Genomic DNA, 26,393 nt, shown 5'->3' on the forward strand with positions numbered 1-26,393 from the left:
CATTTTTATAATTTAAAAAAAAATAACTCTACAACAATAATATTTATAAAAATACATTATATATTTACGATATTAAGAATAACAGAAACATTTTCATTTTAATGAATGAATGAATGAATGAATGATCTGCGCTGCTCCATACAGCGTGTGTTGCTGAGTCGGCACATTGGAGCAGAAGTAAGATTTCACTCATCAAGTGAAGAGAGGCGCCATCAGTGAGAGCGCTTCAGGTGTGGAGCCTGGTTTATTCTCGCCGCGTTTAGCACTAGTGCAAAGGTGTGCGCCGCGTGCAGCAAAAAATGATGCGAATATTAAAGAAACGATGGTGGACGGAGGATTTCAAGCTAAAGTAAAGTAAAAGACTGCTTCTTAAACCAGAGGTGGTAAACATGTTGGTATTCTTGTGAAAAAAAAAAAAAAAAACACACCACATGCAAGCACTGTCACCACAGCCAGTTTAGTTTTACTTGTTTTTGTTTTCATTTTGAAAAGCTTGATATCTTTGCTGTTTACCTTATCTTATTCGTTTTTTTGTTAATAAACCTTATGCAAGCTAGTTTGTCATTGTAGCTTACTGTTTTATTGTTATTGTGCATTTTAATAAAGAATAACAATAAATCCATCTTTTGTTTTCGTCTTAAAACGTGAAAGGTGTATAGATGCAAGCAAAATAGACAATTATCTTTTCTTGTAAAACGTGACAAGATCGCAAATTCGAACGAGTTACTTCCCGGGTTTGTGACATCACAAACCCAGACAAACCCTGCCCCCGGGAACATGCAACAAAGGGGGCGCGGCCATGCTGCGCTGCTTTAGAGAAGAGGAAGAAAACTAGGGGTGAATCCCATTTCTCTGTCTTACCCCTTCCCCTACGTCTTACCCCTAGCCCTTGTCCCTCGAAACCGAGTGGTAAGCGCTAGGGGTGAAAACATACCCCTATGAAATGAGACACCACTTGGTTACGGTTACGTCATCATACACCGTCGCTAGCTGGTTGCTACGTCACCAGAGCCGACAAGTGTTGATCACAAACTTTGGATCGTTTTACAAACTTGTTAAAACTGTAGACATGCATGGAGTCCATTCAAGGCTAGTCTGCGGGACTGTTGTGCAAATCAGCAATGTAACGTTAGCGTCGCAAACTAGCGATTTTTTAAAAACGTTTCAATTAAGAACATGGTTGCAAATATATATGTACAGGACTGTCTAGAGCACAAAACAAGACTGTCGTAATTTTTAAATAAATTATTTAAGCCGAAAATACTTGATTGTTGCCGGTTGCGCAGTGTGTTCTGGGTACCCCTCGGTTTCAAGTAAGCTCGCGAAAATGCTTGGTTTTAAGGGGTATCTACCCCTTCCCCTTAGCCCTACCCCTCGATCAAAACGAGAATTGGGATAGCCCTTACTCTCACGTGAACGCGCAAAACTAAGGAGAAGGGGTAAGGGGAAGGGGTAAGACAGAGAAATGGGATTCACCCTAGGGGTGCACGTTAAAATCTATTTAAATATGAATCACGATTCTGTCTTATAACGATTCTAATGGATTCAGAGGCAGTTTAGCCAATCACAACACACTGGACCAGCTAACCAATCTGAGCCCAGTGCGTATTTCGGGAAGGGTTTCATAAAAGCAGGAAATGATCAGCGCGTTTATAGGAGAAGGGACAGAGCGGTGTGGAATAAAGGTAAATTGTGTGAAAAATGCGGGGGTTTTGTGTTTGTTTTTTTAAACGAAGCATTGACATGTTAGACTGCACCCCATAAACACAGTCAAGCCTAGAAAGAAAAAAAAAAAAAAAAAAACGTCAACCACACCTTTAATAATAAAGACTATTAATTAACATCAATAGAAGTAGTGGTGCAACAGATCACAAAACTCATGGTTCGGATCATACTACGGATTTTGAGTCACGGATCGGATCATTTTTCGGATCAGCAAAAAAAATAAATAAAAATAAAAAAGTTTGCTTTTCATTTATTACTAAAAGCACTTCTATACCCCAGCAGAAACTACTAGCTTAACTACTAAAGTCAGTAATACAACAAGAACAATTGCACAAATTCCAAGCATAGATGTACAGCCAACATAAAATTATAGGCTATAATACAATAATGCTTAATGCATAAGTTAAATACAGATTGATCTTTGTTAAAGCTGTGGTGTTATTTGATTAGCAGACAAGACAGAAGTAGGTATTTCTAGGCTACTGTCTCTTTAAGACTAAATGCACGGACCTAAATACTGACACACATTCGTTTTTTTTTAGTCAGCTCAGCTGTATACGTTAACTTAAGACATGGACATAACCTACTGGTTTACCAGAATACTTGCCAAAACGGGTATTTTCATATAACTTTGTGTGTGTGTGTGTGTGTGTGTGTGTGTATGTATGTATCCATCCGTTGTCTGAAACGCGGTTTCTGAATCGCGCCGCTCTCTCTCTCTCTCTCTGCGCTTCGGGTGTGCGGCAGCGGCTGAGAGCAGAAAACGGCGCGCGAGTCCCGATTCTAATTCTCCTTCATCTGAATGGTCTGAAATTGCTTGAATGTGTAAATTGGTAAACACGTGCAAATTATAACTTTCAGTCTATACTGGTTAAATTTAACTGTTAATCCGCGAATCACATGCGTGCCTAACCGTGGGGACTGGTCCGTACGGATCACGGATTATCTACGATCCGTTGCACCCCTAAATAGAAGTATTAAAATTAAAACAATATTAGAGATTGTACATGCACATACATACTGTACCTACATGCACAATCGACAGCTAGAAAGAACAACCGATAAATCGAACAACAGCTAGAATGACCGAACAACAAAACGACAGCTAGAAAGGACAACCGATAAATCGAACAATAGCTAGAATGACTGAACGACAGAGCAACAGCTAGAAAGGACAACAGAACGATAGCGAAAGCTAGAAAGGACGACAGCAAGACAGAGATCAACAGTTAGAAAAGATGACAGAGCGACAGCTACAGCTAGAAAGAACGACAGCGACAGCTAGAAAGGATGACAAAAAGGACAGAGTGACAGCTAGAAAGGATGACAAAAAGGACAGTGACAGCTAGAAAGAATGACAACAACAGCTACAGCTAGAAAGAACGACTGAAAAGAGCGACAGCTAGAAAGAACGACAGAACAGAGCGACACCTAGACAGAACGACAGCGACAGCTAGAAAGGATGACAAAAAGGACAGAGCGACAGCTAGAAAGGGTGACAGAGCGACAGCTAGAAAGGGTGACAGAGCGACAGCTAGAAAGGGTGACAGAGCGACAGCTAGAAAGGGTGACAGAGCGACAGCTAGAAAGGGTGACAGAGCGACAGCTAGAAAGGGTGACAGAGCGACAGCTAGAAAGGGTGACAGAGCGACAGCTAGAAAGGGTGACAGAGCGACAGCTAGAAAGGGTGACAGAGCGACAGCTAGAAAGGGTGACAAAAAGGACAGAGTGACAGCTAGAAAGAATGACAACAACAGCAACAGCTAGACAGAGTGACAGCTAGAAAGGACGACAGAGCGACAGCTAGAAAGGGCGACAGAGCGACAGCTAGAAAGGGTGACAGAGCGACAGCTAGAAAGGACGACAGAGCGACAGCTAGAAAGGGTGACAGAGCGACAGCTAGAAAGGATGACAGAACGACAGAGCGACAGCTAGAAAGGATGACAGAACGACAGAGCGACAACTAGACAGAACGACAGCTAGCAAGGATGACAGAACGACAGAGCGACAACTAGACAGAACGACAGAGCGACAACTAGAAAGGGTGACAGAGCGACAGCTAGAAAGAACGTCAGAACAGAGCGACAACTAGACAGAACGACAGCGACAGCTAGAAAGGATGACAGAACGACAGAGCGACAGCTAGAAAGAACGACAGAACAACAGAGCGACAGCTAGAAAGAACGACAGAACAACAGAGCGACAGCTAGAAAGAATAACAGAATAACAGAACAACAGAACGACAACTAGAAAGGATGAAAGAACGACAGCTAGAAAGGATGACAGAGCGACAGCTAGGAAACATGACAATGATAAAACGACAGCTAGAAAGAACGACAGAATGACACATAGATAGAACGAAAGATAAATAGACAGACAGATAGACATTCAAAAGGACAATCGAGTGGCCGCTTAAAATTCAAGAAATCTCTTGTCTTTTCCCACAAATGTTTTGGTCTGATTTCAGTGTTGAATATTTCTTCCAGTTGAGCCCCTGTGCAGATTAATGGGAACACTGTCCCTCACCGTCTTATCTCTGGTCAGAAGTGTGTGCAGGTGTCGGGTCCAACCAGCCTGATTACACACCGCTGTTGACAAAGCGCTTGAGCCGATCAGCCTATGGTTACCTGCTGCTAAGGAAACATACACAAACACTCCTGGAGAGGGATGCTGGCACGGATCAAGTCTCTGTCATCACATAGAGGGCTCTCAAGGGCCCCCTAGGAGCGCTTGTTTTTTATCTGCACCATTCAAAGCCAAATCAGAAAGGACAGAAGCTTTACACATCAATACCACAACAAATCCAAACAACTAAAATCACGTTGACAGTAAACAGCACTCCATTATCTGATGCAACACTACACAAGCAAAAGGTCATAAGACCAAACCCTCAAAGGAATGAAATCCCCCCTGGAGAGAGAGCAATGGGTTCGTGTGGGTAGTCCACATTCAGCTTAAAAAAAAACCTCACGTCAATCAGTTTCTGTCCTCCTACGCCATTCCCCTCAAATTCATATTTGACCTTTAATTACCAAGTCTTCTCTCCGGCTAACTTTCACCCTTAAAACTTTTGGCATCTCACGCGTCCCGTAATGATCTATACCATTAGTTGGCTGTCCATTAAAAAGTAAATCAATACGCTTGCAGAAAACACACTACAACAATGCACTAATGTCTCGGCCCGTTCCCCTGTTAGGTAAGAAAGGTTCATCCGCCTCATTCATCTTGCTTCTCTCTCCCAGTGTCTTTTTCCTCGCTCTCTCCTGCACCTCCATCACTCCGTCTTTCCAAGCCCCCTAATGCCCTTGTCCAATCTCTTCCCTGCAAAAATGGACCAATACAAATGAGCAGCTGCAATTTAGCAACAACCCAAAGTAATTAGAAACCCATTACCAGGGTCACCCAGAGACAGTGCACCCACACACATACCAACACAAAGAACATGCACTCTCTCTCACACACACACACACACACGCACAGAAAACAAACATGAATGCAGAATGAGCGTGAAAAGTCATGGCATAACTGCACAGCTGTGAGGCGTGGAAGGAGGCAGTGAGTGAAGAATTGAAGCACTCAATCAACTCTTCGCCATGCACTTGTTGGCTTCTGTATAATCAAGGAGAAATGGGGAGAGTAGTCTTGCGTAGCCAGAATTTTGAGCATGAGCATCAGCATCAAGTCTGGTCCATGCAGAAGCTTGTTCTGGTCAACGGGTCAGGCTTATTTTAATTTAACTTAAAATTTTATTTAATTAAAAGGTGTTAATTTAATTTAATTTAAAAATCAATTTAAATGTAATTACATTTTCCATATCAGTTATTTATTAATTTGCAGCAGTGTTTGTATAGTTATCTAAAACTTTTAGAAATAAAGCATAAATAAAAATATATATAAATATAAAATAAATAAAAGCAAATAATTACGAAAACATAAGAAAGCTGAACATAAAAACTGTAGTAATATAAAAATACTAAATGCTGAAAAGTATATATATATATATATATATATATATATATATATATATATATATATGTATGTGTGTGTGTGTGTGTGTGTGTGTGTGTGTGTGTGTGTCGTTTAATATAACAATGTAATACAATATTATAGTACATTATTTTATATTATATACTCAAAACGACCTTTATCTGCTTATTGAAGTTTTTTGCAAGTTACATTAATATAATATAATAACATAAGACATTGGAAATATAAATGAAAATTAAAATAAAATTGTTAAAAATATTACTTAGCAATTACAATATGAAGATTAAAAAAACTCAACCTTTTGAAATACATTGTAAAAGATTTAATGCACAATTGAATAGCTATTTATTTAGCTTTGGAATATTGTAGGGCTGCCTCTATGCAAAGATAATCCTAGTTAACTATTAGTCATTCATTTAAGGCATTTTATGATATTCATTTATGATATTAAAGGGTTAGTTCACCCAAAAATGAAAATTCTGTCATTAATTACTTATCCTCGTGTCGTTCCAAATCTTCAGAACACAAATTAAGATATTTTTGATGAAATGGGAGAGCTCTCTGACCCTCCCATATGCAAAGTATTCTCGTAGCGTCGCAAAACTGAGGTTGAGCCACTGATCACAGTAACATGGACTGTTTTACTGATGTATTTACTACGTTTCTGGACCTGGGAACATTTCAGTTGTGTTGCTGTCTATAGAGGGTCAGATAGCTCTCCGATTTCATCAAAAACATCTTAATTTGTGTTCCGAAGATGAACGAAGGTCTTACGGGTTTGGAACGACATGAGGGTGAGTAATAAATGACAAAATTTTCATTTTGGGGTGAACTAACCCTTTAATTTACTCTGTTGTCATATTTATTGCTCTGCACTTTCAGAGGGCTGTGGGACACAACATAATAGAGCCCATCACTTGTCTAATATCTTCAAAACAGAATATGTAGGTTATGACTTAAACCAACATAAGCCGGCATGACTTAAATGTACAGGCTTATACTGCAATAAATGTTGATACCAGCACCAGACTTTCTTCTGGTGTGAAATGACTTATTTTTTCCTGTCTGCTGCCTTTCATGCCACAGCTTAGGATAGTTGCTAATGAAAAGAGCCAATTAGATTGAATCCTGCCATTTTTTGTGAGCAATATTCATTAGAAACTAGACGGACTGTAAATTTGTCTAAGAGAATGATAGTGAAACAATAAACCAGAACTGACAGGAACAGATTAGTACTAAACAGCTGTATTTTTCCACCAACTATCACCATGGTCAGCGGTCTTATTACTGTCCTAAGACTTTCTGACCCGAAGGAATGACAGAAAGATGGAGGAGATATCAAATTATGAAAACATGATGGGTAATTATGGGCAGCTGGCATATTTTATTACCTTGCCAGTGGCATGGAGCGACAGAGTGGCAGAGGGTAATTGATCTTAATTACTGTGCCCAAATGAAGGTCATATCACCGACACAGAGAACGAGACAGAGGGACAGACGAAAGACCAGCTGCATACAAATACACAGCTGAATATGATTGTCTCAGGATCAACAATACACACACCAGCAATTAAAGAGTAATGAGCATGAAGGGTCAGGAGGAATGAGACCGTTTTTAAAGCATAACTGGAGTCTGAAATGGCTCACAAAACAGAACCTATTTTTCCAGCCCTTTCGTCGTGCTTTAAAGGCCTACAGTACACACACACACACACACACACACACACACACACACACACACACACACACACAAAGGAAACCAACTGAAAAAGCACTCCTGTCATTTGCATGCTTTAATAAACCCATCTGACAATACAGACTGCTTCAAAAGCAAAACAAGCCAAATGATAATGCAAATTTCAGTCACCTTAACGGAGGGCAACAGAGGGAGGTGTATTATTAGAAAAAAAAAAAAAAAAATAGTACAAAAATGTATATTATAAATATAAAATATTGTTTAAAAGTTTGGGGTCAAGTAAATATTTCTTCAAAAAATACTTTTATTCAGCAAAGACTCATTAAATTGATCAAAAGCGACACTGAATGACATTTATAATATTATAAAAGATTTGTGTTTTCAAATAAATTTCTATTAATCAAAGAATCCAAATCAAAAAGTATCATGGTTTCCACAAAAATATTAAGCAGCACAACAGTTTTAAAATTTCACAATAAGAAATATTTCTTGAGCACAAATCAGCATATTAAAATAATTTCTGAAGGATCATGTGACACTGAAAACTGGAGTAATGGCTTCTGAAAATTCAGCTTTGCCATCACAGCAGTAAGATACATATATATATATATATATATATATATATATATTAAATATTTTATACTGTAATAATATTGCAATATTACTGTCCTGATGAGAATGAGAAATGGCTTTTTAAAAAAAACTCTTACTGACCCAAAACTTTTGAACAGCAATTCATATTAAGCTCATACCTCTTTTGCCATTTTATTGTTTCTTTCTACACAGATTATTATTATATTTGCATTATACTTGTTTTTTTTTTTAATTGACAAACTTACTTTTTTCAAATTACAAAAATAATCTATCCAGTATAAACTTTCTGTACCCTTCAGCATAGGTACCAATTCTTGCTATTAACTAGTTGCTTATTAACATGCCTATTATTAATATTGCTGTTTATTAGCACTTATAAAGCACATATTCTGTATGACCAAATTTTACATCCCACCTAATACTTAACAGTAATAACTACCTTACCAACGAGTTGAAAGTCATAGTAAATAGTGAGACCAAACTTTCTAAAATCAAAAGATTTCAAATCGTCCAGATTATTCTGATGTTGACTTCTTAATTTTGGATTGTGAAATTAGCGATAATTTATACAACATAAAAATACATGCTGAAAAGAGTGAGAAGGACAGGCATTGGACACAACACATGGTGCACATGGTGTGATCGACTGGTCAAGTTTCAGATCTGAAGCATGAGTGTGAAGACTTGATCCTGGACCAGCGTGAAAGCCAGCGAGTTAGCAGAGCAGGTGGGGTGTAGAGTGACTCAGTATGAGGAACAGAAGGTGGCTGCTGGTGAAGGTCTTGGCATACAAGCCCCACTGCTGGCTAGAGAGCTGGAAATCAAGTTCATTACAGTCATATGCGCTTCCAAGGCCTCTCGCTCACAGCTGGGTTGCCACGCGATGCCAATTGCAAGCTGACAGCTTCAATTTCATGCGACAAGATGGACATTTATAATGAATGGAGCCCTGGTACGTCTGCACAGGCAGTCACGCTCCACGAATTCACTAAATCGGAACCAGAGGCAAAGATGGAAAATTGTCCAGAAAGGTTAGAGTCACAGGTTTTCATCCAAGAGTGCATGTGTACAAACTTAAAATTCTGACACATTAATTAATCCTTTGAGCTTTTAATAATCTTTCCTGTTTCCTTTCAGCCCAAAATTAATTGAGTCCATATAAAAAAAATGTGTTGGCATCGTGTTAGAATAATCACCTTTCTAACCTCTATATTTAAACTAGCACATTTCACTCTCCTTCTATGTGTCTTTTGCCTCTGGGATGAAAAAGATAACAACAAACCACTTCCCTCCCCTCCAAGGCACACTTCTATGTGAGCTTTTTACTAAAATGAGGAAGGATGCGTTTCAGATACAAGCCCACTGAGAATCTTACAGGTTTCAAAGGGTCTAAGATGATGATGCCTTGCACTTATTATCATGTTTTTTCGACACTGACATTTTAACAGCCGGAGTACAATACAAATTTTGAGTGTTAATTAGTGTTATGGGGCTGCTGAACATCGCCCCACAGTTATGCAAGTTTAATTGCATTTGGCCACACAAAATGTCTTCATAAATGTCAACGAATATTTAGCTGAGTCATTATTTTGTGAAAAAAAGCACATCTTCTCAGAATCGAAATGTCAGACAGTCAGGTGGTAAAAAATACATTTTATAAACACTCGGTTTTGTAGAAAAATATATTATACAAATATTATATATATATATATATATATTTATTTGTGGGGCTCAGAGATGTCAAGAACACTGGCACAAAAATTCAAAGATGAATTAAAAAGAGTTTTACTTTTATTCATTCATACATTCATTCACACACACACACACACACTAAAATCGTTGAGATACACTGCAACATTACTGACTGATTTGAAATTTTCAAACCATTCTTTTTCAGAGACAGATACATTCAGAGACAGAGAGACACTCACTCTGTGATCTCCTCGGTAACTGTGTGCTCCACCTGCAGACGGGAGTTGACCTCGATGAAGTAATGTTTACCGTGTTTATCCACCAGGAACTCCACTGTGCCTGCGTTCTCATAACCGACCTGAGGGAAGAGATGGAACCAACTGAGCTATAAGAATTACAAACTTTTCAAAGCTTCACAGGCACAATTTACATTCTCATGAAAAATAAAATAAAAAAATACTATGAAATAAAAATAAAAATAAATTTTATTTGGCACATGGTGTGATGACCGAGTTTTGTAGCAAATAATCTTTAAAGGGATAGTTCACCTACAATTGAAAATCTGTCATTAATTACTCACCCTCATGTTGTTCCAAACCCATAAGACATTCGTTCATCTTCAAAACACAAATTAAGATATTTTTGATGAAATCTGAGAGCTTTCTGAACCCACATAGACAGCAACACATCTGTAGGTAGTAAGGACATCATTAAAATAGTCCATATGACATCAGTGGTTCAATATTAATTTTATGAAGCTACGACAAAACTTTTCGTGCACAAAAAATAACGACTTTATTCAACAATTTCTTCTTTTCAATGTCAGAATTTGATGTGCATTCACAATAGCATTCGTGTGCTTTCCTCTGCTTGTAAACAAGGTACAGGCAATCTGGGTTCTACGTCGGAATGCCAGCTCGTGCGTCATGATACTCTTGTTAACCCACGTCAAAGACCGACACGGAAGAGCAGAAATAGTGGAATAAAGTTGTTACTTTTGTTTTCTTTGCGCACAAAAAGTATTCTCGTCCCTTTATAAAATGAAAGCTGAACCACTGATGTCGCATGGACTATTTTCTTAACGATGAACTAAGTTCTTACGGGATTGGAACAACATGAGGGTGAGTAATTATTGATAGAATTTTCATTTTTGGGTGAAATATCCCTTTAAAATGGCTGATTAGATAAGTGTGATCCTAAAATATATTTACAATGGTAATCAAACTTTCTTCTAAACCACCTCAGGTACTAGACAATATTCATAAATTGTGTACATAATAGGACTTAAAACCCTCCTATATCCATATAAAAAACATTTAGGCTTACATTTTTTATTAGTTTATACTTAATGTGCATATTTCGTGAAGATACAAGCAATGAAGCAGTTGAGATTTGCGAATAAAGTTGGACATACTTGTATATATCCAACTTTACATAAAGAGCTGGGTGATAATAAATTTACATTTTGTGACAAATAAAAAAAAAATCAAAAGAAGCAGTTGAGATTTGCAATATTCTGTAGTATATGGGTCAATGACGTGACGCCTAAATTTTCTGTCTGATTGCATTTTTTCAGTTAAAAATTGGTTTAAATGCAAAAAAAGATGCCATATATATGAAGTGCCTCTCCCATGTATGAACTCACTATAACTTTTTCAAAAAATATTAGGTTATTTGTAATTTTTCTGTTATTCAAAGTGTCAAAATATCATGTGGTGCGACCGTCCGGCCATAACTTTTTGTTGTAAACATCATTGAAATTACCCTAAATTTATTCAGATTAAAGTGTTTTGTAATACTGTATAAAATTGCCAAGCATTTGTATTTATATTTCCGTCATAATATACAAACAAACTATGTCCGATGATTTCCATTTTATGAAATATCATGTGGTGCGACCATCAAGAAACTACCATTTTGGGACTTTTATGTTGAAATCCATTCAAAGATAAGACTTTGCATCATATACCAATTTTCCAAAGACCCATGGAAGCATCAGGCAGGTTTGGAAGTCTCTTTCAAATTTGGAAAAAAATAATCATTTTAACGGCTGGTATGTAGTTACCACATTTGGATATCATCTGATATGACCTCAAAAAACAACGAATAAGTTATTTCTGCAATTATTTATTTTCATTATAAATTTCATAGTGACCTTTTGTGGGAAGCTAGCTTGTTTTGTTTCGGTGACCAATTCTGTGCTTGTAAATTGTCATTTTTAAAATAAATTCAAACAACAAATACTGTTTTGTGGCTTTAACATGTCGTGACAGATCGCTGTAGAGCCTCAGTTCAAGCGGCACATGAACCGATCATCTCTTCATCTTTACTAGTCATAGCACGAAATAAACATGAATGAACATCAGAAGGTATCTTGTTTCAACCGTGAAAAGATGTCAATACACACCATTTTTCAAGTTCAAGTCCACCGACGTTAATTTACTCTCCTGTCTTGTTTGTTTTTCGGGGTTATAATATGTCAGACTGCCTGTTAATCAAACTCCCGGCGAAAGGGTCAATTGAGCAGTCCATAATGGGCAAAGTACAGAAATAAATGGGGCTAAAGAAATGCCTGCAGTTAATGCCAAGTGCTGCACTTTTCACACATCTCTTTAAATAGATTTTTAATGATATAAGGTATCGTTGTCATTTGGAGCGACCACTCATGTGGTGCGACCAATAATAGCAATAACTATTAAAATTAAATCTAATTTCTGTGGTTGAAGTTTTATTCAATTTGCAGGAAAAATAAGTCTGTTAACTACATTTAAGAAGGCAACTCTGAAATTATAGAACAAAAATAAGAGATCATTATTTACAAAAACTCAAATTAAATGCAAATACTTAGTTTCTAAACACTTTAATTACAGAGTACATTTTTAAAAAAAATGTTAAGCATGTTAAGGAAATTATTTAATTTTAATATAAATCATGGTCGCACCACATGACATTTTTTAAGGCTACGGACAATTCATCTAGATGAAAAAATAAATAAATAAATTTTCAATTTTAATATGAATGTGTGTACACAACATTCTTAATGTTTGAACAATTTCAGAAGATATTTTTGTATTTTAAAATTGGCCTGTCGAAAATCCTTATACGTCAATGACCCATATATTGCTTGAGTATGAGTATGTATGTACATGTATGTGAATAAAGTTGGATATAATGTGTATCAGAAAATGTTGTTTGTCTACCTCAGAAGGTCAAACTAAATATTATGCATGCCATTTTATTTTTGTTATTTGTTTTAAGGATGCAACAGTTGTCACCCTATCAGAAATCACATGACTGAATACAGTTTGAAAAATCTGCATAATTTTGTTAAAAGCAATAAACTTAAAAAGGAAAAATGTATAGTTCATGTTAAATAAATAAATGTTTGTCATACAATAACTTCAGTAATAATTGAGCTTGACAGATGCATTAAAAAGTTACAGTATACATCTTTATTATAAACTATTTCCATACTGATTTTTGTTAGATAATAGCTTATCCAACAATTCTCTCTCCAAGGGAAATTGGATGTCTCTTTAATGGGACAACAAATGCTAAAAAGTGCAACTATAAACAAATCAAAGTGATAAACAATTACAGAATTTAATGTAAAAACTTCTCAGTTGTTGTTATTTTCTTCATTTTTTTAATAACAACTGTGGCTAATACCAAGTTACCACATTTTTCTTGCAACAATAGTAGTCAACTATGATATATTTTTGTGGAAATTATGGTACATTGTGGTAAGGAAGGATTATTGGAAAGGCAGCAAGACAGCAGGTTGCCTCTTACTAGGCCACGTCTTGACACACACACCACATAAAGCCCAATAGGGGTTCCATAATCCCGTCCCCAAATTTCGCAGAAGTGCAATCCAATTCGTCCTTAGGCCTGTCGCAGCTGCCAAATTTCCTAACGCAACACGTTTGGATACACACCGCCTCTCTCACACACACAGACGTGTAGTGTTTGGAGAGTAAAGCATCCTTGATAACTGGCTGCCAACACACACTGAGATCAAACAACCAACCCTTCAAATTCCTGGCTGATATTCATACTCACACCCGCTCGAAAATCTTGCAAGCCCTGCGAGACCGCGAGAAGACATGAAGACTGTACACTTAGACTTGAGAACATCAATCATTCTCAGCACTTTCTCTCACACACACACACACACACACGCTGAAATACAGTGAGCAGATTAAAACTATTAGACCATCGCAATGAAAGAGATGAAACTAAACAAGACGGTGCACAGTGCCCACGAGAAGAAAGGTACAGACAGGTAATTAAATGGGTAAAATGAGAGGAGGAAAGGATGGAGAGCAAGAGAGAGGAGGACAGATGGCACTCCACCGAGAGGACTAAAGAGGGTGAGAAAGAAGGAGGGAGATAGATGAGTAATTATGAGTTTCACAGCTTGATACAATTTCTAATTACTTCACAACATCCATAGCATAAACAGGGTCTGCAGGAGTCTATGACAAAAGACAGAAGAGGTCAAAGAGGGAGTGGTTTGGGGTTGGATTTCATTTTAAGAGTCAATATATAGAATTATGACTGACAGAAGAAAAGAGAAACAGACAAGGGGGCTTGAAAGCAAAGTTTTGACCACCATTCCAGGGGAAATCTTAATTTCAAATGTGTAATTATTATGAGTTTATCAATAGCAGGGTATAAGGTATAATCAACTAAAACTGAAATTTTTTCAGATATAAGCGTTTCCAGAAAGTAAGTAGTAATTATATATTTTCCTTATCTACCTTTAATACATGTGAGTGCACAATCTTAATCCGTGCTTCCAAATAGGGGTATGCGATATCTTGATTTTTGATCATGGATAAAATCTCCACAATCTGCTTTTGAAGAAATATCATAGTATCATGCTACAGCGCAGTCTATATCAGTTGCAGTTCGCAGGACTCCGTCTCAATATACTGTACAACGTGGCATGCATTCACATCACATGTTAACTCAGCGGTAGGGTTACACTCACGGGACACTGCAATTATTCGCAATCACAAAAGTACACTATTTGCATCTGCTTTAAAGCCTTGCCGGTTAAACATTTAATTTGCGTGCTGTTCTGATATGCTTTTTTTTGTTTTTTGTTTTTTGAGCGCGAACATGAAACAAACAGTGCCTGATTACTGGACTAAGTTATCTTTCACGTTTGATTGCGCTAATACTGTCAAAAACGCATACGGTTAAGATATAAACGCATTTGTTTGTTTATGTCTAAAGTGAAAGTAAACAGTTGAGAGAAAATCAGATGCATGCCTTTATATTAGATGTGTGCAGGTCTTAAAGGTGACAGCAGACTAATAGTACTAAACATGCTGCCGCTTGTCATTAAAGGGATAGTTCACCCAAAAATTTAAATTGTTATTATTTATTCACTCTCATGCTGTCCCAAACCTGTATTAATTGAGTAAATGAACAGATTTTCTTGTCTTTAAATGTTAATAAAAAGATTTAAAAAAAAAAAGAGAAAAATCACTCTGCTTTTGACTGAAGAACTTTGTATAAATACATTTGATTCTTATTAAAACAATGAAGTGTATATAGACATTTTATTTGTGTTCATTAAATTTTGCAATATCACCTACTGATACTTCCAAAACAAAATGGTAAAATATTTTTAAAGAAAGTATTTCTTACAAATATCATACACTAGTTTATTATTTATACTAAAATGTGTGACAGTAAAGTCATTTATAATGTAAAAAAGATTCGCTAACAGTTATTTTAAACTGTTATATTATTTCACAATATTTTTTACTAAAATATTTTCCCTAAGAACATTAATTTTTTTATACATATGTACACATACACATAACATAAAAACATCACATTACTAAAGTCAAATGTCATTGTATCTCCATATTATTTTCCATCACAAAACATGAGACCTTAGGCAGAACTTCTCTGAGATAAAGAAAGTGGATTGTGATTTTATACTGCCAAGCTCCAAAGAGGACAAAAAAGCAGCATTAAAATTTCATAAAAGCAGCACTTACCACTTGTGCGGTTATATTGAAATCTTCTGAAGTCATTTGAGAGCTTTGTGTGAGGAGCAGTCTGAAAAATGTGTCATTGTTTACTACTAATGTCTCTTCGGGTGTAACTATCAAACTCTCACTTTTGTAAATTTATTCATATTTGGTCACATGACATGAGGAATATCAATACCATTTCACACCAATGTCGTCAAACTTGGTGCAAACTTTTTTTTTTTTTTTTTTTTTAAAAGGGGAACATTGTCAGTAAATAATGAATTTTCGGTCTGCTTCTTATTCAAAGATATAGGACTCCATAAGACTCAGAACACGGTTTGTATGAGTCACATGGACTACTTCAACAGTTTCACAGTCTAAATCACTTTTCATATCATAGTGTCAAATCTATTTTCCTTGTATTCAAAACAGACGCTCTGACATTCAGCTTAAAATCTCATTTGGTCTTGCGTTTTACATAAAAATATGGTGTTGGTATGAAAATTGACAATTTGCAATTTTATGTAAACTATTCCTTTTTTCACCATCCGATTTTGTTGTACCAAAAAGAGCAGCTCAGAAATTCTGCCTAACACTTTGAATAATATGAAATATGAGAGGAAGTGTAAATGATATTCAGGTGAACTATTCCTTTACACTTTCACATTTCTTATAGATTTGCTTACATCCTTGCATGAAAGAGACCGAGACAGTAGTAAGAGTGAGAAAACAGATTCTGACAAGCAAAGACGACAAGAACGAATTATGCAATCACTGAAGTTAAACAGCATTATGTAAATACCCTCATCTTTTACTGATGATTAGCAGCGAAGATGCTTTATGTTCACAATCAAGCTCAGCGTGTCTCAAACACATGCAAACGGGGTTTATAACAGTGAGTGTTGAGTGTGGGTCTGAAACCACATCAAGGCTGTGATCCCCAACCTGTGCTTCAGGCACTGTGGGTAGAGCAGCTGTCTCCATGGCAACAGCTGCCATAAAACAAAAAAGGAAAAGACGTTAAAACAGAGGAGATGTTTCTGTCATGTTAATACCATTTAATTCTTCAACCTGGTGTCTGACCTGCACATAAAAAGCTGGAACAGCAACCACAACAATATAAGCAGCACCCCAAGAAGAACAAGGTCGACGAAATGTGCGTAACATAATTGGTGGAGAGAGTCTTCTCACATATTCCTCCCTCCATGACAACACCGTTATCCCTTTAACAGGGCTCCGACAAAAAGGACAAATTACAAGGCTGCCCGTCATGGGGTCAACACAGAGAACCGAACAACAAAATAAAGAAAAACTATTGAGAGGAATCTGTGCTGGCAAACATTGCTTCAAGCCCTCGGAGAACAGAAAGGAACAAAAAGACAGACATCCTGCACAGGAGAACAAAAAAACCTGACCATGAAATGGCGATAGCTCTGAAGGTCAAAGAGAACATCGCCACATCCTGTCTTTTTATTAGGTAAGACATAGATGAGATATCTCTTAACTCTGTAGCATGTAGTTGAGTCATCCTATAAACAGATGCTATTTTATTATATATAAATTAAATAACTATAATTGTGTTTTTCAACTTCTTGTTTTAGCTAGGGATAGGGTTAATTATACATTACAATGGAAATTAAAAAAAACAAATGCGTTTATTATCTCCATTTAATTTATTATATTTAGTTGACAATGTATTATAAAGACTTGAAGTTGTGATCTTAGGTTATGCACAATAAATAATGTAAAAAAAATACACTGTCATAATGGCATCATCATCATCATCATCATCATCCTTTAGGAAAGTAAACTCCACTAATTAAACTCCACTAATGTTTATTATTTATATTTATGATTAGGGCACATCATAAGATGTCAGCTCTGTTATCAAGTGTATATTTGTAAACGTGAGTATTAAATTCTTCAAATAAAGGTCTTGTAGTTTCACAACTTTAAGCATATTTAACTGGCAAAACGATCAACCCTGTTATATTAAAATGGAAATAAAACTTATGTCATTTTAAATATGAAAGTAAACATACAAACAAAATAAAGTATCATTTATCATTAAGTTGTGTTCTTAAAATCAACCCCGTCGCCATAATATTTCTGCTTTTAAAGTAACAAATTATTCCAAAAAATAATAATGGCATCACCATCCTTTAGGACAGCAGCCTTCACTGATTAAAGTCCACTCATTTTAAGATTTTATCAGTGAGTAGGGCACAAGTTTACACATCAGCTCTGTTACCAAGTATAAATTTGTAGACATCAGTATTAAATTCTTCATGAATTGCATTGTAGCTTTACAACCTAAGCATAATTAACTTGCAAAACCATCAACCCTGCTACCATCAAATCGGTTACATTTCAAAAAGAATTACATGAAATTATCATAATGGATTATATGTATAAATTTGGCACAATGCAACTGCTTGTATTTGTCAAACTAAATATTTAAAACAATACCAAATATCTGAAAAGAAAGAAACCAAACCAGAAAAGTCACCTGTCTCATGGAACGACCCAGTTACGGGTCTTACGGCTACTGCTGGAAACGGTGTTTAACATCTGCTAAAGGTCAGTTCAAGCCATGTTTGCCCCAATATGAAGAACGGGAAACATTATCACACGTGACATTTCCATTTCTGGTGACATACAGTCCTAATGATTAAAAATGATAGAGCAGGCCATTTCGTCCTTACAGAATCACATGAAACTTCTACCACGCTTCCAAAAATGGTATTAGACAATTAAAAGAGCCAGGGAGAATTTTCTTTGACATTAAAGAGAGTGTGAGAGAACAAAGGAATACATCCCACCACTCTAAAGAGAAAAGCTGTACTCAGCAGTAGAAAATGAGATTGAGGGGAGCTTCAAGCGTCTAAGGGAACATGTCAAAAGCTCAAATGAGGTTTTAATGCTTGCTCTGAGAAATCTGAAAGCCTGGCCATCTTCTCCATTTCCCTTGTCCATATGATAGAACAGATGGAGGAGAGATTTTTGCTCGCTCACTCTCTTTATCTCTCTCGCTCTCCTCCTTCACCAAGTTCCCTCACTTCTTATACAGACACACACACACACACACACACACACACACAGACAAAACTCCATATCTCTCTTGCTCGCACATAAATGCTAATGCATTCATATTCTCCAGAACGCATAACAACTGACAGCAGAGAGTCCAGAAGGGGTGAAAGACGGGTGACCAGCGCTGCATTTTATCTGTACATGTGTCTGTTGAATTCAGAAGTGGACCTCAAAAGGAACTCCACACCGATAACACGCTCAATGAATCTTTTCAGTGTGGCAGACTATTCCAGCCTCTCCAAGTGTAATCATGCAAGAACTCTATATCTGAAATTGCTAGGTATTAAAAAAATGTAAGTGTCTTCAACATTACTAGAAAAAAATCTACCAAGTGTAAGATCTTTCATGAATAGTCAGAAGCTTTATTAATACTACGTAAGAAATGTCATGTTTGTGATTCATCAGACTGACACAAACTCTGCAAGGCAGGCGTGCAATTGCGCACATAGAGGGACGTGGTGTATCTGTGCGTGGACATGATTACACACGCTCACACAAACAAGTCAACAGAAATTGCAAAAACTGATGCCAACCATGAAATTAACTGCATTTTGAGTGTGAAGTGGGTTAACAAATAAACATAAGTGGTGTTCTGGGTCCGCTTGTGAAAACTAGTGCATTTTTTGCAACAAATGCTCACACTGAACCTTGACTCTAAAATGGATATTGCAAGTTTGAATCTGAAATCCTGCTTCCTTTACTACTTCCCTTGGAATAGTTCTCACAAATATGAAAATTCTGTCATCATTTACCATTTCAAAAACCGTTAAGGTCCAAGACAACATTGGACCCCATTAACACAAACACAGTTTCACAGAAGAAAGTTTGGAATGACATTAGGGTTAACTCTCCTTTAAATGAGACTAAAATTGCAAAAGCATTAAACACAAAAGATGAAACACCAAAGTTGAACAATTTCAAGCAATTCTTCTACTTCAGACCAGAGAAGTCAATTCAATCTTCACCTATTCTGGGAGTAATTAATCTTTCCCCTTCAAAAACAGGCTTCAGTATACTCTTTTTCTGACTTCAGAATGACTCTCTCGCGAAGTCAGATCATCGGCACAGGCACATGTCAATAGTCAGTCAATAAAGCTCCGTCTTCATATACAGCTCTCAACTGTCACTTTATGACATCAAATATAAACACATTGGAACTGGAACACTAAAGATGAAGAACACAACAGTGGACAACTGCAGGTTTCCATTTACATTAATATGTTTGACATTTTTATCCAAAATAGCTTATTATGAGCAAATTGCACATATACGTGTCCTCAATGGCATTTGATCAAAGATGCAGCAAAAAGCACCTGTCAAGAAATCACTCCTTTGATTTTGAGCTAACTGTCAGCTTGACTTGCGTTTTCTGCTTGTATGATTGTGTTATAAAAGAAAAGCTTTGACATCTGCCTCCAAAAAAAGTTAATGATCAATATTATGCGAGCAACTGATGCCATCTGCAATATTATCAGACAAGCCTTTGCTCGTACATGGAAGTCCTGAGTTGGTTCCTTTAAACTGAATTATTCAGAATGTATGCAAATTGCAAACATTTGTTAAAACGTTGTTACCGGATCAGCCACGGAGGATAAAAACTGTTTTTTTTTTTTCCTCTTTCAAATCTTTAAATAAACCCTGACAGGTGCATGCTGTCATATGTCAGCCTTCATTCCCAAACGAACAAGTAATAATCGGTAAGGACACCAACATTTGCTCCAAGGTAAATTAGCCTTACTAAGTTAATGTTAATTCATTTACTTATTGATTCAGGTCAGAGCAGAGTTCATAGTGTTGGTGAGCATGCTGAAGAACCATTCTGTGCAGTTAACACTAATGCTATCAGATGTAATCCTTTTCAAAAGAAGCTTTTTTGCTAGAAAATGCTTTGTTTGCCTTGATTCTGATCTGCAATCTCTGCAGTTTTGAATCATGTTCTCATGTGATTTCTTTAAAAGAAAAATAACAAAAATGCTGTACAATGTCCTTATTCATTCCGGCCTCCTTAAAAGGATAGACTTCACCCAAAAATGAAAATTCTGTCATTAATTACTCACCCTCATGTCGCTCCAAACCTGCAAGATCTTCATTCATCTTTGGAACACAAATTAAGATATTTTTGAACAAATCCGAGAGCTTTCTGACCCTGCATAGACAGCAATGCAACGGACACGTTCAAGACCCAGAAAGGTAGTAAGGACATCATTAAACTACTCCATGTGACATCAGTGATTCAACTGTAATTTTTATAAAGCTATGAGAATACTTTTTGTGTGCAAAGAAAACAAAAATATGGACTTGATTCAACAATTTCTTCTCTTCCAGTCAGTCTCCGCTGCTATTTTAACCATGTCCTTACTACCTTTCTGGGCCTTTAATGTGGCAGTTGCATTGCGATCAATGCAGGGTCAGAAAGCTCTCCGATTTCATCAAAAATCTGTTAATTTGTGTTCCCGAGGACGCAAGAATGTCTTACGGGTTTGGAATGACATGAGCCAGAATTTTCATTTTTGGGTGAACTATCGGTTTAAGAAAAATATCCAATCAATTTTAACCTCTTTATGGGTATATATTACTGAAAATCACATTTTCTTTGAGAAATTCTGTAAGGTTTTCTTAGTCAGCAACAGTAAGCAAGAGGGGAGGAGCTTATCGAAGGATCAACTGGCTTTGGTTGCTGTGCAGCTTCAGATTTACCCATATTTTTTGTAACCAGGTGCCAAAAATCTCTGCCAAAGAAAAAGCACCACTCTTTCTCATATCTCCAGAAGATAAAATATTAAAATCACAATTGAGAGTATCAAACCTCCCCAAATGCCAGTGCAGGCAGTCCATATGCTCACTTAGACTGGCATACAGAGATGAGAGTCAGCCAGATGAACAACATATGAAAAAAAAAAACTCCTGTAATAATGAACAGATATCAGTGTCAAGACCCATCTGGATATCATCTGAAAAACACTAAGAGGTTACAGCACAAGTCATTTTTACGGTGGAAACTGGTTATCAATAAAAGTAATGGATTGCTATAGAGATATTCAGGAGCTTTGTTACTCTTTTAAAGCAGATGTTACTGTTACTGTTCTATAACAGCTTGTCTGCTGCAGCAAAACAGACAATTGTTTTGGTCTTGGCATATGTTTATGCAGTGAAATGGATGAATGGAAAAGTTTGATTATGGTTGTTATCAATCCAATGGCACAGCAGCAACGCCTGCTGTCTAATTTAGTGTACTGCATCCACAGGTACTGCAATAGACCTAAAATTAGTCACATTTTTTTCTAAATTGCTTCATTGTTGCTTGTCTTCAATGAAAAATAAAACATCATGATGATAAGTACACAATTTTAACTAAAACATACTGTTAACACAGATATGATAAGAAAAACAACAATGCAAGATACTAATAATAAAATGTTTTTGAAGAAAAAGCTAGAAAAAAAAAAAAAAAAGACTGTTTAAAACAATCCAGTCAATAATCTGGGACTGACCCATTCAACCTGTGTGAGATGATGTTGAACAGTGAATCAAGTTAACTCACTCAAACTCATCCTGTATGAGATTAATCAGATGTATACACAACATATTGTAAATACAATATTACAGTGAAGGCAAAAGTGATATTGAACTAAGTTACATGCTAGTCAAAATGTGTGGCTCACACTGTGAATACGCTCCTTCTGTAACATTATAATAAGTACACATGTATTTTTATTTATTGTTGTTTTAATGTCATTACCGTAATTCAGGAGATCAGTTAAATGCAGTATCCACAAATTATTTTAATTACATTTTAATAATTATTTAATTAAATAGCTTTTAATAATATTCATATTATTATTATTATTATTTAATATTATTAAATAATAACAATAATATTAATTTATAATTATTGTAAATATGTCTTTAATTAATTTAATCAGCTAAAATGATGTTTTCGTTAACTAAAATTAAATATTCTTTCAGGACTGTAAATCAAGTAAATTGACTAAAATAATGAATAATGACCACAAAATATTGACTACATTTTTAAGAGATTCTATGGCAATATTAAAAGTTATTCAGATGAAGTAAATTAACTCAGAACATCCATTTAAAACTCAATGTTTAAGCAGTAGTTGATCCATACATTCTTTCCTAACCATAAACTTCTGTAATTCAGCATTTGCATACGGTTTGGAAAAAAGCCAATGCTGCCATCTGTCAGATGTTTTCACTTGTACCTGTCGAGCGAGGTTCACGGAGTCAGCAGTGAGTCTGTCTCGGAGGTGTTGGTCCAGCTGTGTGGCCGGTGCGATCTCCACCACCTTCTGGTGTCTCCTCTGGATAGAGCAGTCCCTCTCGTACAAGTGAATGACATTGCCGTATTTATCGCCTACACACAATGGAACGATCAACTCACTGAGCATTACACAGAAGTCTTAAACCCATCTGGCACTGTAAACAAACCCATCTGCTAGTATTTCTCCAAAATATAATAAACACAATCATATAACTGATCAATAAACACTATGCAAATTAGCAGGCAACAGAGAACTGCATCGTTCTGTTCACTGTTAAGATCAGTGCGCTCTATGCAAATATCCAAATGCGTTTTAATTAACTCCCAAACAATGTATTTATTTCTGGCAAAAACCTCATTTGCTTTTGAGGGTTTTGAGCGCTTGTTCTGCAAAAACTGTCTGGAAACAGATTTGAAGTAGAAACGTTTACTTACTCATCCTTATGTATTTCCAAACCTGAGTGACTTTCATTTCATGGGACACAAAAGGAGAAATTTGAAAGAGTCCTTGTTGCTCTTTCACAAGCAATTACAATAATGAGGACTGAAGCTCCAAAAGCATCATAAAAATATTATAAAAATGGTGACTTGTGTTCTATATGAGAAAAGTATCAATTTATACACAATTAGTTGATACATGAGAGACAAAGTGGTTCATAAACAAATCATTTAAGATGAATCTTTTCAACAAATATCTAAATGATTTATTCATAGTTTGGACTGATCAGGTAAACCTACTAGCGTTGTTTACATGCAAATTAATAATCAATTTGTAATCAGGTTGATAGCTCAATCAGCCTGAGTCTCCTTCATGTAAACACCTCATTTAATTTGACTGAGCTTAATCTAAAAAAAAAAATTTGAGTAGTGTAGATCTTTAATAAAGTATTTGAGGGGAAAACTTTAGCCATGTTTAACCCTAAATGAAAATTCTGTCATTACTCACTCACCCTCATGTTGTTCCAAACCCGTAAGACCTTCGTTCATCTTCGGAACACAAATTAAGATATTTTTGATTTCTGATCCTGCATAGACAGCAATGCGACTGACACGTTCAAAGCCCAGAAAGGTTGTCAAGATATTGGTAAAATATCCCAAGTGACATCAGTGGTTCAACCTACAAGAATACTTTCCGTTCACAAAGAAAACAAAAATAATGACTTTATTCAACGATTTCTTCTCTTCCGTGTCGGTCTTCAACGTGCGTTCAAGAGAGTACAACAATGTATGCTTTTGATTATAAAGTCTCTAAAAAAGTCTTTTTTCTTTGTGCACAAATAGTATTCTCATACCTTCATAAAACTGCGGTTGAACCATTTACGTTACATAGACTATTTTAACGATGTCCTTACTATGTTTCTAGGCCTTGAACATTTCAGTTGCGTTGCTGTCCACGGTGGGTCAGAAAGCTCTTGGATTTCATCAAAAAAATCTTAATTTGTGTTTTGAAGATGAACAAAGGTCTTGCGGGTTTGAAACAACATGAGGGTGAGTAATTAATGACAGAATTTTCTTTTTTGAGTGATCTATCCCTTTAACGCTTTATTGAAAATACCTTTTGCACACCTTTTTTTTTTCTTTTTTTAAATATACCCTATGAACATTCATATGTTATCTTTCAAACTGTAAGAACAGACTAAATGTCTGTTACATATTTGCTTAAAAAGACTTTTCTGACTGTGGTTTAATTAATGAAAAAAAGTGCAATGAAGACTCAATGATCCAGACAGTGTTTAACAGCCCACTAAAGCGGAAGATTATAAGTGAATAATGACTTAAATTTCAGTCTGTCCTCACACAAAGCTACTACACAGCTTCAAATGACTGCAGCAAACAAGTCATGTAGGCCACTTTTATGGTGCTTTTGTGTCCTTTTAACAATTAAACTCTTCAGACCAAAGAGCAACAGTTTTCCTTTTGTGTTTCACAGAAGACAGGTTTGGAATGTAATAAGGGTTATAATAATTAATAACATTAATTTCTGGTTAATCCATTTCTTTATTATTAGGATACTTAATCTGCAGTTTTTGGCCAGAGACTGACCAAACACAAACCAATAGCGAACAAACTCACTTACCCAAGATCTGCACCTCGATGTGCCTGGGTTTCTCAATGAACTTTTCCACAAACAGAGCTCCATTGCCAAAGGCTGCCAGGGCCTCAGAGTGCGCACGCTGATAGTTCTCCTCTAGTTCCTGATCACACATATAAAGCCACAGGGTCACCCAGTGCAAATACCCAGCACACCAATTCATACAGCACAAGTAACTCAAGAACCAACAAATCTAAAGTGTACGCAAGGGCCTCACTTTTGCGTTCATATAAAAGCCCTCCAGTGTCAAAGCTCACAACTGGCTCTCAGAAGGAATGGCACAAAGATTAAAAGTGCTCTAATCCCTTACAAATAATTTTACTCTTGGACACAATACCTCATACTCCCTGACCACTCGCATTCCACGGCCTCCGCCTCCATACGCAGCCTTGAAGATAATCGGGAACCCGTAGCTGTTGGAGAACTCCTGAGCTTCCTGCAAAGACGAGATGGGAGCGCTTGTTCCAGGTACCACTGGCACACCTGCAGGATGACCAGATAGATATACCTTATTACTTTTTTTTTTTTTTTTAGCGGGGGGTAACATGCACCATAGTAATGTACCACATACATATCATAATGCAATACCAGTTTAATAGACTAATTTAAAGCCATACTTTACCCAAAAATGAAAATTCTGTCATCATTTACTCACCCTGAAGTTGTTCAAACCTACCAGCAACTGTTCGGCACAGGTTTGGAACAACACGAGGATTAGTAAATGATGACAATGTTTTCATTTTTAAGATAACTATTCCTTTATGCTAAATAATAACATTTCCATTTTAAAAAGCATTTAAAGCATTTTATTAATATAACAAGGCACACTTTAGCTTTAATAGAGAGCTACAGTTTGGTTCTGGAAATCAAAGTTATATGAATTTTCTCTATAGGGGGACTGATTTTTAATCATAACTTTATCATTAAAAATAATCCGTTAAATCCAGACCTACTGTGAGATACAAGGTTGATAATTAGTGCAATATGCATTTTTTTGAAGCCATCAGCCAGTATTATTTCAACCTATTTTTTTAAATTTATCATGTTTACCAGCAGAATTCCTGGTGAAAAACAACATTACCCATGATTCTGGAAAGAAATCTCCACAATTAGAAAATCCTGACAAGCAAATAGTGCCCAAAGAATACATTAGCACCCACCCACTCCCATGATGAGACACTGCGAATGTTGTAAAAAGTGTCAGTCTCCCAAGATCTCTGTTTGTAAATATATTGA

At 36.3% G+C, this 26,393-nt stretch overlaps 1 protein-coding gene across 1 annotated transcript in view; it reads right to left on the reverse strand.

Moving 5' to 3' along the window:
• Positions 1 to 26,393, reverse strand: part of pcxa (pyruvate carboxylase a) — a 117,170-nt gene that overhangs the window by 82,387 nt on the left and 8,390 nt on the right. Inside the window, exons 5-8 of the mRNA XM_058757338.1 lie at positions 25,495 to 25,640; positions 25,143 to 25,260; positions 23,007 to 23,158; positions 9,934 to 10,052 (exon numbers count right to left, since the gene is read on the reverse strand). Of these exons, the coding sequence (XP_058613321.1) occupies positions 9,934 to 10,052; positions 23,007 to 23,158; positions 25,143 to 25,260; positions 25,495 to 25,640 (535 nt within the window). The remainder of the gene's footprint in view (positions 1 to 9,933; positions 10,053 to 23,006; positions 23,159 to 25,142; positions 25,261 to 25,494; positions 25,641 to 26,393) is intronic.

The sequence above is a fragment of the Onychostoma macrolepis genome, chromosome 21 (assembly GCF_012432095.1).
Source record: "Onychostoma macrolepis isolate SWU-2019 chromosome 21, ASM1243209v1, whole genome shotgun sequence".
NCBI lineage: Eukaryota > Metazoa > Chordata > Actinopteri > Cypriniformes > Cyprinidae > Onychostoma > Onychostoma macrolepis.